General features: G+C 40.7%; 1 protein-coding gene across 3 annotated transcripts in view; it reads left to right on the top strand.

Annotated features, from left to right (window-relative positions):
- Nucleotides 1-17,625, top strand: part of HECW2 (HECT, C2 and WW domain containing E3 ubiquitin protein ligase 2) — a 369,888-nt gene that overhangs the window by 135,195 nt on the left and 217,068 nt on the right. For all 3 annotated transcript variants that reach the window (XM_043577368.1, XM_043577366.1, XM_043577367.1), the window contains exon 2: nucleotides 511-825. In XM_043577368.1, coding sequence (XP_043433303.1) covers nucleotides 534-825 — 292 coding nt within the window. In that variant the 5' untranslated portion in view covers nucleotides 511-533. The remainder of the gene's footprint in view (nucleotides 1-510; nucleotides 826-17,625) is intronic.

Raw genomic sequence — 17,625 nt, 5'->3', positions numbered from 1 at the left:
TTCCTGATAAACACTGATGGGTTACATTCCTGTGAGAAGGAAATTGAGCAGGTTAACCTGTGCTCAGTGGTAGATTTCAACTGTGTTTAGCACGTGTCACAATTTTCTGTCTTGCTATTTTAAAATTCAATTTCCACAAGAAATAAGTATATGGGGTGGGGGTGAAGGAAAAGAGGACCATTCCTGAAGGTGGGGTGTCTGGGAGAGGATAAACCTAAAGGGACTGGTAGGGAAATCTGCTTGTCCCTAATTGCCAGGGGGAAGCTGTGCCCTGTGAAATCAAGGGCCACAGGTGCGTGATGGCCTTTGCCATCATGTGACCTCAGACTATAGAAGTTGTTTCTGACATCATCAGTTGACAAGTAGAATAATAGGTTTTATTTTGACAGCAGAAGATTATTGCATGGCCGGGCTTTCGTAAACACTCTTTAGGGCTTTACGTCTGGGAGGCTTAAACCTAATTCCCTCGCATTGTAGCACTAATGCTTTGTGCTTGTCTGTCTCTTGCAGCTTTGTAGGAAGCTAACCTCAGGATGGCCAGCTCAGCTCGGGAGCACCTGCTTTTTGTGCGGCGTCGAAATCCCCAGATGCGGTACACATTGAGCCCAGAGAACCTTCAGAGCCTCGCCGCCCAGAGCTCCATGCCAGAGAACATGACCCTACAGAGGGCAAACAGCGACACAGATCTGGTGACCTCTGAGAGCCGCTCCAGCTTGACTGCCAGCATGTACGAGTACACGCTGGGGCAAGCCCAAAACCTCATTATCTTCTGGGACATTAAAGAGGAGGTGGACCCCAGTGATTGGATTGGACTTTATCACATAGGTGAGTGACATAAGATGGACTTGCATGTGATGTAGAGCATATGTTTTTACTCTGACAGTATCCTAGTTTGTATTTTTTCCTGGAAAAAAAAAATCACCCACATACAAATAAACAGCAAATTCTGGGAATTTTTTTCCCCAGAAAAATTTGAGTCAAAAATGATAAATACCTTTGCTGATATGAATTTGTGGTTACATTTCTACCCTGATTAAATGCCAGAACCTGCAGATTTTACAGTGTTTTCTTTTAAAGAAAGAAAAATTCACATTGCCCTTGATCAGTAGTCCCATTTCAGGGAGGAGGCGGATATTAGCTTTTACCTATATTTTTGAACTGACTGAAAAGAAGTCTAGGTTTAGATAACTGATGTGAGAAAATGTTCTGTAGTTTCTAAAGATTGAATTCCATGAAGAACAACCTGCAGTCTGTGGTGTCTTTTTATATCAAAATTCCTGATGTGTGCTTGATCAGTTAGGTGAAGAACGTGTCATATTCTCTTAATAAATGACTTAGAAATAGGTTGGTGTTTGTTTTCATAAAAATGTCCCAGCTGTATTTAGCTAATTTGTACCTGTTATTCATAGGTGAGCAAATGATGAATGGCACATGCCAGAAAATATAAAATTTGTTTTGTTGAAAGCAAAAATCAAAACCTATCAACCAGGCTTAAAGAAAATCTAAATTAAACGTGATAATGGGACACCTGGATTAGCATCCAGCTCTTGATTTCAGCTCAGGTCATGATCCCTGGGATCGAGTCCCATGTCAGACTCTGTCCTGAGCATGGAGTCTGCTTAAGGTTTTGTTTTTTTTTTCCTCTCTCCCTCTGCCCTTCTTCCTGACGCACAGGTGCTCTAAGACAAACAAACAAACAAATAAACAAAATCCTTAAAGTTGGGGAACTTTTTCACTCAATGAAGGGAATTCTTTTCAAAATTTAACATCAAGTATTTAAAAAAAAATTTTTTTTTTAACGTTTATTTATTTTTGGGACAGAGAGAGACAGAGCATGAACGGGGGAGTGGCAGAGAGAGAGGGAAACACAGAATCGGAAGCAGGCTCCAGGCTCTGAGCCATCAGCACAGAGCCCGACGCGGGGCTCGAACTCACAGACCGTGAGATCGTGACCTGAGCTGAAGTCGGATGCCTAACCGACTGAACCACCCAGGTGCTCCAACATCGAGTATTTTAATGGAAAGACATTGTTGCTTTCACTGTAGATTATAAGTCCAGCATTTTGTTGTTGTTTTTTAATGAATAAATTAGGGGGAAATAAAAGACCTAATCATTTATGGCAGCGCTCCTCAGTTGGGGGTGATTTTACCCCCTACAGGACATTTGGTGATGTTCAGAGACATTTTTGGTTGGCACAGTTGGGTAGGGAATGGGAGACCAGAGATGCTGCTATACATCTTGGAGTGTATTACAGAACAGCCTCCCACAACAGTTATCTATTAGCGCCACTATTGACAAATTCTGATTTAAGACAAAGTAACATCCTTTCAGAGATTTTATTAAAATGTTAAGCCCACTAAAATTGATGTTTCTCAGCAACAAAGAATTGTATTTGACTAAAATAAATTCATTTGTATTACTAATGCAACTCCTTATTAATCATGCTGGATAACAAATCTAAAATGGCAAAAAAACAAAATTCAGGAATTTTTATATTTTCCTCTTATGACAACAAAACAAAGGAAAAAGTCTTCAGAGTTTAGCATTTTTACCAAGTGTGTTTAAATATATATATTCAGGGGCGCCTGGGTGGCGCAGTCGGTTAAGCGTCCGACTTCAGCCAGGTCACGATGTCGCGGTCGGTGAGTTCGAGCCCCGCGTCAGGCTCTGGGCTGATGGCTCGGAGCCTGGAGCCTGTTTCCGATTCTGTGTCTCCCTGTCTCTCTGCCCCTCCCCCGTTCATGCTCTGTCTCTCTCTGTCCCAAAAATAAATAAACGTTGAAAAAAAATAAAAAAAAAAATAAATATATATATTCAAAATTAGGAAGGGAGGATTTTAAAAATTATATTTTTATATCTGCTATCTATTATATTCACTGAAAAAGTTATAGTTTTGATGTGACTTTAGAAGTAATTCTTTTGATTTTGATATAACTTCACCATTTTGGATTTCACAAAACTGTTTTATTTTTTCTTTAATATGATTTTTTTATATGTACCTATCTTCAAGTTCACTCACTTTATTTTTGCATTTTCATTCTGTTGTCAATCCCGTCCAATGGATTTAAAAATTTTACTCATTTGACTTTTCACTTACAGAATTTGCATTTCTTTCCCTTTTTATGGATTTTATTTTTCTTATGAGATTCCCTTAATCTTATTAGATTTCTAATGAGTATGTTAACTCATTCAGACCATATTTTCCTTCAGTTATTTGAATTGAACTGAATTGAATGTAGCTGCTTTAAATTTCTCTGCTAAATCCAGTGTCTGGACCCCCAAGGGGCAGTTTTTGTCGTCTGTAATTCCCTGACCGTGGATCCCATTTTCTTGTTTGTTTGCACATCTAGCAGTTATTGATTTTACACTGGCTGTTGAGAGTTCTAAGTTGTCAAAATTCTGAATTCCGTGGAACAATTTTTATTATTCATCTATTCATTCATTCATTTATTTTTGAGAAAGAGAGAGAGGAGAAAGTGAGAGTGAAGCGGGGAGAGGGGCAGAGGGAGACAGAGAGAGAATCTTAAGCATACTCAGTGTGGAGTCTGACCTGGGGCTCCGTCTCACAACTGTGAGATCTTGACCTGAGCTGAAATCGGGAGTCAGGCACTTAACTGACTGAGTCGCTCAGGCACCCCAACAATTTTTACTTTAATGTTAATTTTTATCCAGTAGGCAGATTTATTTCTTTGCACTTTCTAGGTATGATTTTCCACCTCGTTAGGATGGATCTGTGGAAAGCCCAGTGTGGTTCCCCAGCACTTCTAACTTGATGGGATGTGGGATTCAGCCTCTAAGTTTGGTCTCCCCTGTGGATTTTGTTAGGGCTTTGTTAGGCCTAGTACTTCTTCCAAAGCAGCATTTCTGATGTCTTAGCTAGATGCCTGGAATGATGATCAGGTGTTCTTTTTCTTCGGCTGGGTCATAACTCCCGTGTTCTCCAGCACTGCTGGACCTCACGGAACTTCAACACACCCGTCAGCCCTGTAGCAGCTGCTCTCTGGAAGGCCTTGGTAGTGTTTCCCTGCACATGCGCAGAGCAGACATTAGCCAAAGGCCTGGGGGGCATCCCGATGTGCACTTCTGGCCTCCACCCCTCCATAGCTCTTTCCTTTCCTGTGCCCTGCCTGTTGATCTCTGCATCCTCGGCTTGTCAGAACTTCCCAGGACTCCAACTCCCTGCGCTGCACTTGGGAAGTCATCACCTGGCCGAGATCTGGGTGGTCGTAGAGTCACCTCCTGAGTTTTTCTTGTCTCTGGGATTTTTGTCTTCAGCCACCTGCTGTGCAATGTCTGCAAACCACTGCCTCACAGTTTTATAGTTGGTTACACTGGGAAGGCCAGTCTGGAACTAATTATTGGCCTATGCCCTGAAGCAGAAGTTTTCCCCGTGCTTTTGATTGACAGTAGGGAGTAAGCTGTTTCATTTTATTTTCCCATTAATAAATGGTAGTGGAAGTCCCGTATGTTTGTTAGTTCTTCTTAGTATGTCTTCTAATAGTTTTAGTTCCGTGGCAGGGAAGAGAGGGCAAGCACTGGAGCCCTCAGGCCTCTCGAGTGACCGGGATGCGCACGGAGACTAACATTTGCAAGTAAAAATAGCACTTATGTAGAACTTGGTGTGCTTGGGCATGTTGTTGGTCTCAACAGGTCTTCTGCAACCAATGACTCTGAAAGGCCCAGGTCCCAGCATCTAAGACATTAAGTATGGCTCATTTCTGTAGTTGAAGGGCCACGACTGTGTTTAGAAGAAAAGCCTGACTTCCCTGGGACCTCAGAATGACTGAACAGAGACCTGGCCTTAAGCAGAGATAGCCATTTCTCCTGAGGCTAAGATGGGCTATTCTGACCTCTAGACTGGAGGCAGCCTCACTTCTGTGGGGACTTTGCCATCCCGTGTGGAGAGGGATAGGTGGCAGCATTGTCATTTTTAACTGACAGCTGTTTCCAGATCCTTCTTCCTTACAGGGTGAGGGTTAGACAGCAAGCCATTCATCTAGAGCAGGTAGGCCCTCCCCAGATTCATGAAAGTTTTAAACTTATATGGCAATCCAACCAGTGACTAGCGTAGGAGTGGGCGGTGAGCCAGGCCTGGCCAGTGAGATGTAAAGGAAAGACTTTTGGGGAGCTTCCTTTTCCGGTGAAAAGCCAGAGCTTCCTGTAGAGTCATTAAACTTCCCCTTCTCTTGTACCTGGGACTCTGCCGAAAGGCCGTGAGATCTTGCATTGGTGCACCCATGTATCCACCGTAAGACATCAGTCAAGAGTAAAAGCCAAGAATGACAGAGCAGAAAGTTAGGATGAGCTTGGACTGTCACTACAGAGTTCTTGCTTCATGTGAAAAAAATCTTCCCCTCTTTGCTTAAGTCATTATTGTGAAGCTTTCTTGTACCTGTTGTTAATGCTGAGCTGCTAAGTGGTATTGACATGCAGAAGGGAAAAGGAGGGACATCAGCGGTTTGTGAGGGCAGGAGAGAGTGTGTGGGCGACTGCAGTAGTTACTACTCCCGGGAGTGTGCTCGGCACTGTTTCACCAGAGTTAAAGACTACCAGGTTGTGTTTTATAAAAGCAACAAAAATCTGATACCAAATTTTTGAAAGTAGTAACTCCAAGCCATGCAGAAATTTTCAAAAGTTTAATAGGACCAATCATGTGAGGGAAAGAATCTATGAAATGAGTAAATTAAGTAACCTGAATATATACCAAACCGTTTTCTTGGGCATTGCTACGTGAAAGTGGTGAGGGGATACATTTGGAGAAGCTGAAAGAAAAGAGGAAATGCAAGGCCAGGATGGGGAAAAGAATTTCAGCGTACAAATGATGTCACCAATTTAAGGCTGTTACGGCTAAACAGAAAAATATTCTCTCTCAGGCTCTGACATAGGTGCACGGAGAATCTAGGGTTCCTAACAATAGCACATATGTCAGGTAGAGATTCAGACTCCTGTAGCTCTTGGTAGGAAGCAGCCACCCCTCCTTAGCTGGATCCTGAGAAGCCAGGCTGTTTCCTAGCAACGCCTAGTTTTATTTGCGGAACAGAGAGATGGTCTCTATAGAAATCAATCCCAAAGGGAAAGGATTTGGGTGGAACGTCTGGCCGGTGAGGTGTGGTTTACTGGCACGCCCTGCACTTTGATTGTGTTTCTCTTGGCTTACATTTTCTTACTCTCTAGGAGTGTGAGTGTTGTTTGTGTTTGGCTAATTGTTAATAAGGTTTTGCATTGTACAACTCAGTCCAGATGACTTTTAGCTAATCTGGAGAGAAAATATATACTCCTGGGTCAGAAAAATAAATTGTTCTCCAGGCGTTTGAGGCACTTTATAGGTCCTATTGGGAATACAAAGAAAACAAGTTGAAAATATCAAAGCGCCATTTGGGGAAATTTGGGGTGTGAACACAGTTCTTGAAACAGGTGCTAATTATATTTTCTCTCTCCAGAAAGTCTCACATGCACCCTGAGATTTTCACAGACGATTGCAATGTAGCTATAGCCCTGAATCTCCAAATTACAACAATTAGTGCATCGTAAATGGTTTTCAAAAATCACTGGATTTATAATTTATTTTGGTCTCCATAATTAGAAGTGACCTCTGACAAGATTAACACTGCCACTCATTGCTTCCTTCCAAGCTGTCTAAATAAAAAGAGCCAAATGCTTAAACATGCAAAAACACTTAGGGTACCCAACACAAACAGCTTTCCATGAAAAATCAAATGATCGCTGTTTAAAGAAGAGACAGAGCATATTAAATTCGTTTCAGGTTCACTATCTAATTCCCCTTGACCTTTGGTCTTGTGCTTTTATTTCTGGCTGTTCAAAAGGAAAACACTTCAAAAGGCTTACTTTGCTGTTTCTCATTTTCAGGCAAGTTGAAGTCCCTAAACAGAGCTAGGAAAACGCTCCTTATGAAAATTAGAAGTATATAGTGTGCTGTGCACCAATGCTTCTCAAAGTGCAAGCCTGCGATTTATCTGTGACTAGATAAGAAGTTGTCTCTAGAATATAAATCAATGCCCTGCATCCTTCATTGAGAAAATGTCACTAATAAAAAATTAAATGAAATAATGGGCTTATTGATGTAGGTATTTCATATTCTGGCTCAAGCTTGTCTTGCCATAGACCAGTAACAAATAGTTTGCCAGCATTTCTCTGGACCACGCTCAGTGTCTGCATGCCGATTATATCTTCAAAGGTGAGTGAGTGGCACAACAAATGTATTTTACTCTACCTTAAAAAGTATTATGGCTTATGTATTATGATATTTTCCATATTTCTTTGCATTTGGATGGTAAAAAAAAAAGTAGGATTGTAATAGTTAACCAAGGCATTTAGGTTATGTATTTTAGACCTTTAAGATCCCAAAATTTAAACTGGTATTTTATAGATTAAAAACTAAGGTTCAGAGCGGTGAGCCATACAGCTAGTTGGGAGCGGTCAAGGCTGGAACTTAAGTGTCTTGTGTCTCAGTCTTCATTTTCCCCCCCTGTGTTGCAAAATGGAGTCCAATGTTTTCCACCCTTTAGTTATTTACTCAGCACCTTCTTGAGTTTTGCCATATTGGATTACCCCCTGTACTATTAATATTTTTCTTCAAACCATCTGATTAAAACAAACAAACACACAAGCAAACAAACAAAAAACCGGTTATCTACCCTGACTTTGTTTTAAGTAGTAAGGTCTGGGACAGGTTTTCTGTGTTAGTTATATTTCTTTCCAACATACATTAACTGTTAAAAAAAAATAACTTTTGTCTGTGCACCACCAAGATTATCACCCAGAGCATACTTTGAGAAACTCTGGGGTTATCAGTGGTTAAGAACACAGACTCTGCAATCAGACAGACTAGTAAATTCAAATACATTTACTAGCTTGAGTGAAATATGTAATATTTTTCAACCTCCTGTCCTCATCTGTAAAAAAAAAAAAAAAAAAAAGAGAGAAAAAGAAAAGAAAAAGGAAAAGTACCAGTATGGTAAGAAATAAGATACTATGTATAAAGTGCTCAGCAAGGTGCCTGGGCTTTTTGTAAGGCCCTGCTAATTGCAAACTATCATCCTTTTAGCTACTGTTAATCATTTTCCTGGTGGTCCGAAGCTGCACTGCAAACTTATCCACTGGTTGAATCCACAAGAAGAGATTTCTGGATTAAAGTGACATACCAGGCCGCTTCTGCTTACGAAAACCAAAACCCAGTCCTTTGAATCAGAGTTCTAGAAATTACATAAAGCGTTTAAAATTTCAATACCAAATAATACAGGATTTTAATGTGAGCATCACGTAGGTTCTAAACCAACATGCTTTTAAAGGTGATGGGAAAGCTGCAGTTTAATCCAAAATTCAATCAAATGGAACAAAGAATTTATGTATGAAGTATTTAGTTTCCAGAATAGCTATCCAACATAGCGAAGAGTGACTGTTCTTAAGCTCCTTGGTATTTTGGCATGATTGCTGCCAAAGAAAAGTTGTTTCAGGTCATGTGTTTGCATTTTAGAAAATGCTTTTAGAAACTAAGAGCTTCGAACATGAAGTGGTTTTTGGAACAACTTAACTCTAAATTACTTTTTGTTACCTAGTTGTACTAGTCAGCCTCAGTCAGATTATGCTGTGCAAATGAGCTAACCCTGAATTCTCAGTGACTTAACAGAACAAAAGATGATTTCTTGCTAATGCTACGTGTCCAGCATGGATTGGCAGGGGGTTTACTTTGTACTGTCATTAAGGCATGCAGGCTCAGCATCCTCTTGACTTTTGCCATATTGGATTCTTAAAGGATCTGCCATCTTGACATGACACCATTTGCAACAGGAGGCCTCTCCAGGCAAGTGTTCAGGGAAGAGAGCACTGGAGACCCCCATACCAGCTCTTACAGTCTTGGCCCCAAGGTGACACATTTCACTTCAGCTCAGGGTCCACATTCAGCAGTAGCCCCATGATCTGCCTAACTGCATAGAGACTGGGAAATGGGGAGAAGCCCTTGGCCATGTAGTGAGCAGTCAGTGTCTCTGCCATGGTAGATGTGTCTTGCTAACAACGTGTCTGGTCCTCTAGTCTGTTTCAGAGCCTAAGACATCTATTCTTGCATGGTCTGGAAGAATAGATGCTGGGGATTTAAGAAGTGTCATACTCTGGTATATACTTTATAAAGTGTTCAGGAGACTGAATGAGAAGCACACCCAGAGCAGGACCAAGGACAGTACCTGAACTATGGATGTACAATAGTTAGAATCTGAATTCACAGCATTGCATTGGCATCGCAGACCATCACAGATCTTTCTTAGAATATGCATGTTAGAGATTTGGTTTGCAGAGAATTCCATGTTTTTAAACTGGTTATGGAAGAGTTCCCTGGATAGTAGGCAGGCTTTAAAAAGATGGATGGCTCAGTGTATCCAAAGAAGTTTTAGTATATTTTATTCCCTAACGTACTGGAAGAAAGCCATACTTGAAATAGGCATTCTTCTGTCTACGTACTGAGATGGTGAGGCGGTTTTTATTTTTTATCTGGTTATTCTAGGAAAGTTATCTGAGGTGTTTTTTTTACCCCCTCATGTAACTTGTGTCACTTTTCCTTAAAGGATACTTATATAGGTGCTATAATTAGTAAATGTGAAATGATTGTATTTTGTGATGGAGTTAAGATGGTGTTGGCATGAGGTTTAGAAATTCTTCGTTCTGATAAAACCCATTACAAACTCACAAAATAATTGCTTCCCACACATACTATTTTTATAATGTTTGTTTGAATTGTCTTTTCATGCTTTTCTAAGGACTAATGGGCACATCAGTAAGAAAATACATTTATAATGTCATCTTTTTATCCAGATATCTCTCTTAAAGTCTGTTATCAATTGCTACATCAGCTTCCTTTGGTTAGTTTTTGCTTGATGTGTCTTTTGCCACTGATTTCCTTTGAGCCATTCTTTGGGATGCCTCAGATATATCTGCTGTGAATCATCTATGGTTTTATGATTTTTAATCCGATCTGAGTGACCACCTTTTAAAATTGGTGCATTTAGTGTTTTAACATTTGCTGTTATTTTTTGATATATTTGGACGTATTTCCATGTCTTACTATATCTTCTGTATTACGTGCTTTTTGGTAGTTATTTTTTTTCAACCTGTTTTTGTGCCTTCCATTGAAATAATGACTTTTATTTACTCCCTATCTTCCACATTTTTCCTCATTTTATTTGCTTGGAAGTTAAACATTCTAGGTGTAGTCTGTTAGCAGTTATCCTTAGAATTTTTGTCATGTATTATTGAGTTAAAGGTTAAAATGAATCCGTGTCCTCACACATCTCTCAAGCTGTACAAGGATCTTAGAACATAACTCATTGCAATCACTTCCTTCTCCATCTTTTCTTTTACTATCGGCAACATTTAATTCTAGCCTGTTTTGGGGTGCCTGGGTGGCTTGGTTAAGTGTCCAACTCTTTGTTTTTATAGCATTTATTTTATTTTTGGGGGAGAGAGAGAGAGAGAGAGAGAGTGTGTGTGTGCGCGCACACAAGCGGGGGAGGGGTAGAAAAAGGGGGACACAGATCTGAAGCAGGCTCCAGGCTCCAAGCTGTCAGCACAGAGCCCAATGTCGGGGCTCAAACCCACAAACTGTGTGATCATGACCTGAGCCGAAGTCAGATGCTCAACCGACTGAGCCACCCAGGCGCCCCTGAGAGTCCAGCTCTTGATTTCAGCTTAGGTCATGATCCACGGTTGTGAAGTCGAGCCCCACATTGGGCTTCACGTTGGGTGTGGAGCCTGTTTAAAAGTCTCTTTCTCCCTCTCCCTCTGCCCCTCCCCTGCTCGCTCTCTCTCTCTCTTTCTCTCTCTCTCTAAAAAAAAAAAAAAAAGAAAAAAAGAAAAAAGAAATTCCAGCTTGTTTTAAACCCCCTTTCCCATATTAGTCATTGTTATTATTGTTGTGGGTTTTTTATAGACAGGGATTTTTCCAGTTTTTTATTCTTCATAAAAAGCCACCAGAAAACTTAGTGGCTTAAAACAACAATTTATTAAGTAGACAATAAGGATTAAAACAAGAGACTGATCTGAATCAGCAGCACTGGAGTTCATGAGGTTTGATTTTCTTACAAAACACACATGCACACACAGCAAATGTTGCATTCTAAGATAAGTGGAAGCAAACAGAAGTTTCAAATTTAACTTCAAATTCTTGTTGATGTGCCAAACCAAAGAATATTTCTTTCTTTTTTTTATTGTTAATGTAGATAATGATAAAAGGTACCACGTATACCTGAACTCTTCTTGTCATTTTCTCCAGTGGGTTTTCCCTGTTACGTGTTCTCTCATTCATTTTGCACATTTATTATTTTTTTAATTAAAAATTTTTTTAATGTTAATTTATTTTTGAGAGAGAGATAGAGCACAAGCAGGGGAAGGCAGAGAGAGGGAGACACAGAATCTGAAGCAGGTTCCAGGCTCTGAGCTGTCAGTCCAGAGCCTCATGCAGGGCTCAAACCCACAAACTGTGAGATCATGACCTGAGCTGAAGTTGGACGCTCAACTGACTGAGCCACCCGGGCACCCCTGCACCATTTATTTTTATCTTTATCTTTAATTTTATTTTATTTATTTATTTCTTTAAAGTTTACTTTTCAGAGAGACAGAGACAGCATGGGTGGGGGAGGGGCAGAGAGAGAGAGGGAGAGAGAGAGAATCCCAAGCAGGCTCCACACCACAGCACAGAGTACAATGCGGGGCTTGAATTCACAGAACTATGAGATCATGACCTGAGCCGAAACCAATAGTTGGACACCTAACCGACTGAGCCACCCAGGCACCTTTATCTTTATTTTAGACCAGTCTTATACTGGCAGTCTTTGAGTTAGAGTAGAGCTGTGATAACTATCAAAGTCATTATATTAATTTCTGACAGTTGTTTCCCACGGTCTGGCTGACATTACTGTTGAATTTTTGAGTAAATATAGGCTTTCTTTACAAATGTATGTACTTCATATGGACAGCAGAGGAACTATGAAGAGCATCTCAGATTTTCAGTCTAAGTGGTAGGGACCAGAGTGTCATAAGTTGGATTCAATGGTGACACGAGAGAATTCTTCCTCTAAGTCCTGTTTTGTGTGTGTGTGTTTTAATTTAAAATATGAATTGTAAAACTCCCAGTATATGCATGCTCATTGAGAAAGCCTGAATTTTCTTTTCCTACATAAAAACTTAGCAGTTAATTGATCACATTTTTCTCAATTTACTGTAGTTCATAAAATCATTAGAAGAACAACACTAACTCCGTAGTTATATCTAGAGCTTGAACTGGGTAGAGTCCAGCAGTAGTAGAGTGGCAAAAAGGATGGTTTTGGAGTAGGGGTGTGGGATGGGTCTAGATTCAAGTTCTGGCTCAGCTGTTTAGTTGGTGTTTGGGAGTTATTTCACCATTCTGAGCCTCAGTCTCTTATGTAAAAATGGGAATAATATCAACCATATACATTTGCAGGGAAGGTGAAACAAGATGACATCTGTGAAGCGTACCCAAAGGTAGTTGCTTTATAGGAGGTAGCCACCACCCCACCCACAGGCTTTGTGGAGAGTCTGCTATTTGTCTTCCACTAGGCACTGGGATACAAACATGAATCAGCTTGCCTTTTGGTGGGGTGAGAAAGAGGAATGGTTCTGCGTGTTCGGGACAATATTACAGAGGCCATGAGAGCATGGTTTAATGCCTGAGATGGGTTCAGGGACCGGGAAGGTATAGAAGGTGCCTCACTAAGATGGTGATATTTATACTTATCATCAAATAGGATTTTTTTTTTTTGGGTACTTACATGAGAAAACATCATTCTGGGGGTGAGAATTTCATATGTACGTCTCTTTCTCATGAAGGGTTTATGTCAGCTTTACTTGAAGATTGTACCTCCTGTCCTATCCCTTTTTTGCCTGGCTGACTTATGTGAATCCTTTTTTAAATTTTCTTCTAAAGAATTTCTTTTATTTTTTAAATGTTTGTTTTGTGTGTGTGTGTGTGTGTGTGTGTGTGAGAGAGAGAGAGAGAGAGAGAGAGAGAGAGAGAGAGAGAGAATGAGCATGTGCAAGCGGGGGAGGGGCAGAGAGAGAGGGAGACGGAGAGAGAGAATCCCAAGTACGCTCCACACTGCTGGCTCAGAGCCCGATATGGGGCTTGATCTCATGAACTGTGAGATCATGACCTGAGGTGAAATCAAGAGTTGGATGCTTAACCAACTAAGCCAGCCAGGTGCCCCTGTGTATCCTTTTACATAAGATTCAGAAGTCACCCACTCCACGCTGTACCCCAGAACTATTGCAGGCAGTTGGTCTGTTTTGCTGCTTCCTTAGGAACTTTTTCATATCAGTGTTTCAGTGCCAGTTACTGTGTGTTGTAATTTGCCTTTTTCCATGTCTGTCCCTTCAGTTGCACTCTTAACTCCTTCACTGTGTCCTGTGCACGTTGTATCCTGAGCACCTCACCCAGCTGTCTGTGCTGCCTTATTCATGCAGATTACTGAATTTCACTGAAGAGTAGGTTTTAGGCTAGGGCAGTCATGACAGAAAAGTGAGTACTTTTTTACTGGAGATTTATTCCATTTATATAGTTTTCTCCTCAAAATTTTATTCAGATTATTTTTGGTATTCATTCACTCATTCATTTGTTCAACAATATTAGGCATTTACTATATACCAGGCATCTGAAAGAATTTTTAAAATATCTGTATTTAAGATCATAGTTAAGGAGCTGTCATTCCAGTTATTTTTTTTTCAATTATCACATAATATATTGGCCTTTTGCTTCCTGTTTCTGTACCTATGGATTCTCTCTTCAATATGGAAAGAGCTATGTGTTTAAATAGAAATGAATTTATTCCCTGAATTCAGTGTGCTTACTGCTTTATACCCTCATTCTTTTTTGTCCTTATTGTCTTGCTTCCAAAAATATGCATCTGCTGTTCTAAGCAGTGATAGGGGTTTATCTGAAAGTTGTGGGTAGTTTGGCATGAAGAATATCTGTTTGCCGTTCTAATATGTACTACCTTTATATTCACACCATAATTACTAGACATCTGTGACCAAGTGCTGGTATAAAATTGTTGATGGATCAAAGAATGATCGATCATCTTTTTACTCCATAAAAATATGTACAATTGTTTTGGGGACTGTAATTATAGCACTAACCTATAATATTGGACACAAATATATTACTGTAAGAGTAAAAAAAACCTTGAAATTTCCAAGTGAGAATTTGCATTAAGTTAATGATAGGATTTTAAATATTTGTATATGTTTTTAAAGTGTCCAAATAGATAGATTTTTTAAAGTGTAAGTCTGTGGCATATTTTTGATAGGGTGAAGCATTCCATGCAAAAAGGAAAGCCGTAAGAATTCAGCGAACATCTGGAGGACATTACATTTTTAGTTTTGAGCTCTGTGACAGCCATTTTTTTTTTCTTTCTGTTCACTTAGCTACCAAACCCTGTCATTCCTGAGCTATTTCGAGGAGATAAACAAGGTGAACTGTGTATGCACAAGGCCCAGTGTAACTGCTGATTTGAGCAAGGTTATAGGTCAGCATCTGTCAGGTAGTTTAGAATTTTCTAGTTCATCATATGATTTATTTGCCTGAATGGAGAGCTATGAAACAAATAAAATTACTCAAAATTTTTTTATGTTTATCTATTTTGAGAGAGAGAGAGAGAGAGAGAGAGAGAGAGTGAGTGAGGAGGGGCAGGGAGGGGCAGAGAGAGGAGGGTGAAAAAGAATCCCAAGGAGGCTTCATGCTGTCAGCTCAGGGTCCGAGGCAGGGCTCGATCCCAGGAGCCACGAGATCATGACCTGAGCCGAAATGAAGAGTCAGACGCTCAACCGACTGAGCCACCCAGGTGCCCCAATAATACAATTACTTTTTACAAATTATTTATTATTAGTTGTAAAAGTCTCTCCAGCTAGAGTTATCATGTTTGTGTTATGTGCTGCTATTGTGGAACCTCCAGAATTCCTCATTTTACGTAAATTTCACTCAAATGTAGGGAAACTATTATTTAAGGAAATCGAAAGCTGGTAGTGAAGTGTATTTTTCATCATCTGGAATCATTAAATATATGATCCATCTGTTGAAGTTTATTTTAAAACTTAGAGGCACGGAGGTTTTAGATTTAAAAAGGAAATTAATGATCATTTACTCTGCTGGCCCCATTTTACAAACGAGAAACTGAGGGCCCAGATGGATTAAGTAATATGCCCATGGTTGCTCAGTAAAGTGGTTGGAAAAAACACAGTGTTTAATAGGAATTTCCTCCACAGTGGGGTTGCTTTTTAAAGGGAGTTAGGTACTAAAGTCAATTCCTGCAGGTGATTTTGAGTTTAGCTAAAATTACTCTCGAAAAACCCCAGGAAGGCAATAGGACTTAACACCGAGTTTGACCCAGCTGGTTTTCCTTCAGTATTGGAGCAGACTCCTGTCTTAGATTGAGTGCCAGAGAAGTTGGCTTGTGTTTAGGAGCTGTTTTTATACCCCTCGAACCCTATCCTTTGAAACTGAATTTCCACTCAGCCTGGTGGGCCCCTTGAAAGAGCTGCACCCTTCATGCTCCCTGAAGGGGCACACGCTCCGAGTCTGGAAAGGTTCCCATGCAGTTCAGATCGTTCTCTTTCTCAGTCTCTTGTCTTGTACCGACTGGGCGTGTGTGGTTACACCGGAGTGTGTGAAATGAGCATTTGCTGTGCCTCCCCTGAACATCGGTTCATCTCTGTAGATTCCATAGAGTACGATGAGTCACTTCCTTTACTGGAGGCTCAGAGAGATTTATTTTTTAAGTTGTTTTTGCTAGTTTTTATAGCACTGTCTAAAATACTCCCCCAAATACTTATTGTCCATTTGTCTGAGCAATACTTCAATGAAAGAATTTTATTTTTTTAGAGCTGTCAGAGTTTTTCAGATATGCATAAATACTTCGTTCTGTTACGTTTGCTGGTTCCTTTCTGGGGCAGCGCTCCGATCCCTGAGGTTTTGAATCCAAGGGTTGAGTGTGTACATGAACTCCAGGCATAGGAAAGACTGAGATGATCTAATATGATTGTTTCGGTACACAATCTCCTTTGCCATAAAGTATCAAACCTACTCATCTTTCTCTAAACTGTAACTGATGAATTTATTTTTTCCTAAAGGCAGATGGGACCAACACCTGTGAGTGTCCATGAGCTGAAATATTCCAAACATTCTTCAGATATTGAAATATTTCAAAATTACTTTAATAACTCTATTAAGAAAGATATGAAGAATTAAATGATGTATATGCAGAAATATTATGTATAAAAGGTTACAGGAGGACCCCTGAGCCCCTACTGTTTTCCAAAACCATGCACTTGCAAGTCTGAAAAGTCACACACCGGACCTTTTGTCAGCCTTCACCGCCCTGGCCTCAGATGCTACCTGCTGGCCTTTTGTTTTGAGGCTGTTTCTTCATTTGGCTGGGACACTGTCCTGACTCCCCTGGTTTTCTGCCCATTCGTTCTTTTATTCTTTACTGAAACTCCTTTCTTTTCTTACCCTCTTGTAGGTGAATTTTCTTTTTGTTTTTTTCTTAAAAAAATTTTTTTTAATGTTTATTTATTTTTGAGAGGGAGACAGAGGATGGGGGGGGGGGGAGGGACAAAGAGAGAGAGGGAGACACAGAATCCAAAGCAGGCTCCAGGCTCAGAGCTGTCAGCATAGAGCCCACTGTGGGGCTCAAACTCACAAACTGTAGAGATCATGACCTGAGCTGAAGTCAGACGCTTAACCGACTGAGCCACTCAGGTGCCTCTGAATTTTCTTTTTTAGTATCTCCTTTCTTGAATGATTTCATTCACTCCCAGTTTTTAGCCAGTCTGGGCAGAAAGCTTTATTTCTAACTAAGGGTGGCTGAAGCCATCCTGGCCCATGAGAGCCAGTTGGGCACATCTCCTCCTGTCTCTGTGATCAGTGTCCTCACATTGGTGGCATGAAGTCAGCTGTGAGGGGAACATGCATGCCACAGAGTGGGGCACACGCTGCAAATCAGGGCCGTGCCTCGCTCTAGCTAGCCCAGAACCAGCTTGCTAGCTACCCACTATCTAACCCCAACCTCTGTCTAAAGCTCCCCAAACCATTTCTCTCTGAATATCCTATTCCTTCTTTAAACTCAGCTTATTCAGGAGCACCTGGGTGGCTCAGTCAGTCAAGCATCTGACTCTTGGTGTTGGCTGAGGTCATGATCTCATGGTCTGTGAGAGCCCTATGTGGGTCTCTGTGCTGACAGCATGGAGCCTGCTTGGGATTCTCTCTCTCCCTCTGCCCCTCCCCTGCTCTCTTTCTCTCTCTCTCTCAAAATAAATAAATAAACTTAAAAAACAAACAAACAAATAAGGGGGCCTGGATGGCTCAGTCAGTTAAGAGTCCAACTTTGGCTCAGGTCATGATCTCATGGTTTGTGAGTTCAAGCCCTGCATCAGGCTTTCTGCTGTTAACACAGAGCCCGCTTTGCAGAGCCCACGTCAGATCCTCTGCCTGCCCCCCCCCCGCCCCTCTTCCACTTACTGTGCACGCTCTCTTTCGTATTGTTTTAGTCTCTCAGGTTTGAAAATTGCTCAAGATTTTGACCCTACCCCACTCTTGACTCCACC

This window comes from Prionailurus bengalensis, chromosome C1, assembly GCF_016509475.1.
Source record: "Prionailurus bengalensis isolate Pbe53 chromosome C1, Fcat_Pben_1.1_paternal_pri, whole genome shotgun sequence".
Taxonomy (NCBI): domain Eukaryota; kingdom Metazoa; phylum Chordata; class Mammalia; order Carnivora; family Felidae; genus Prionailurus; species Prionailurus bengalensis.
Note: the sequence above shows the minus strand (reverse complement) of the source record. Positions and strands in the feature narration are given on the sequence as shown.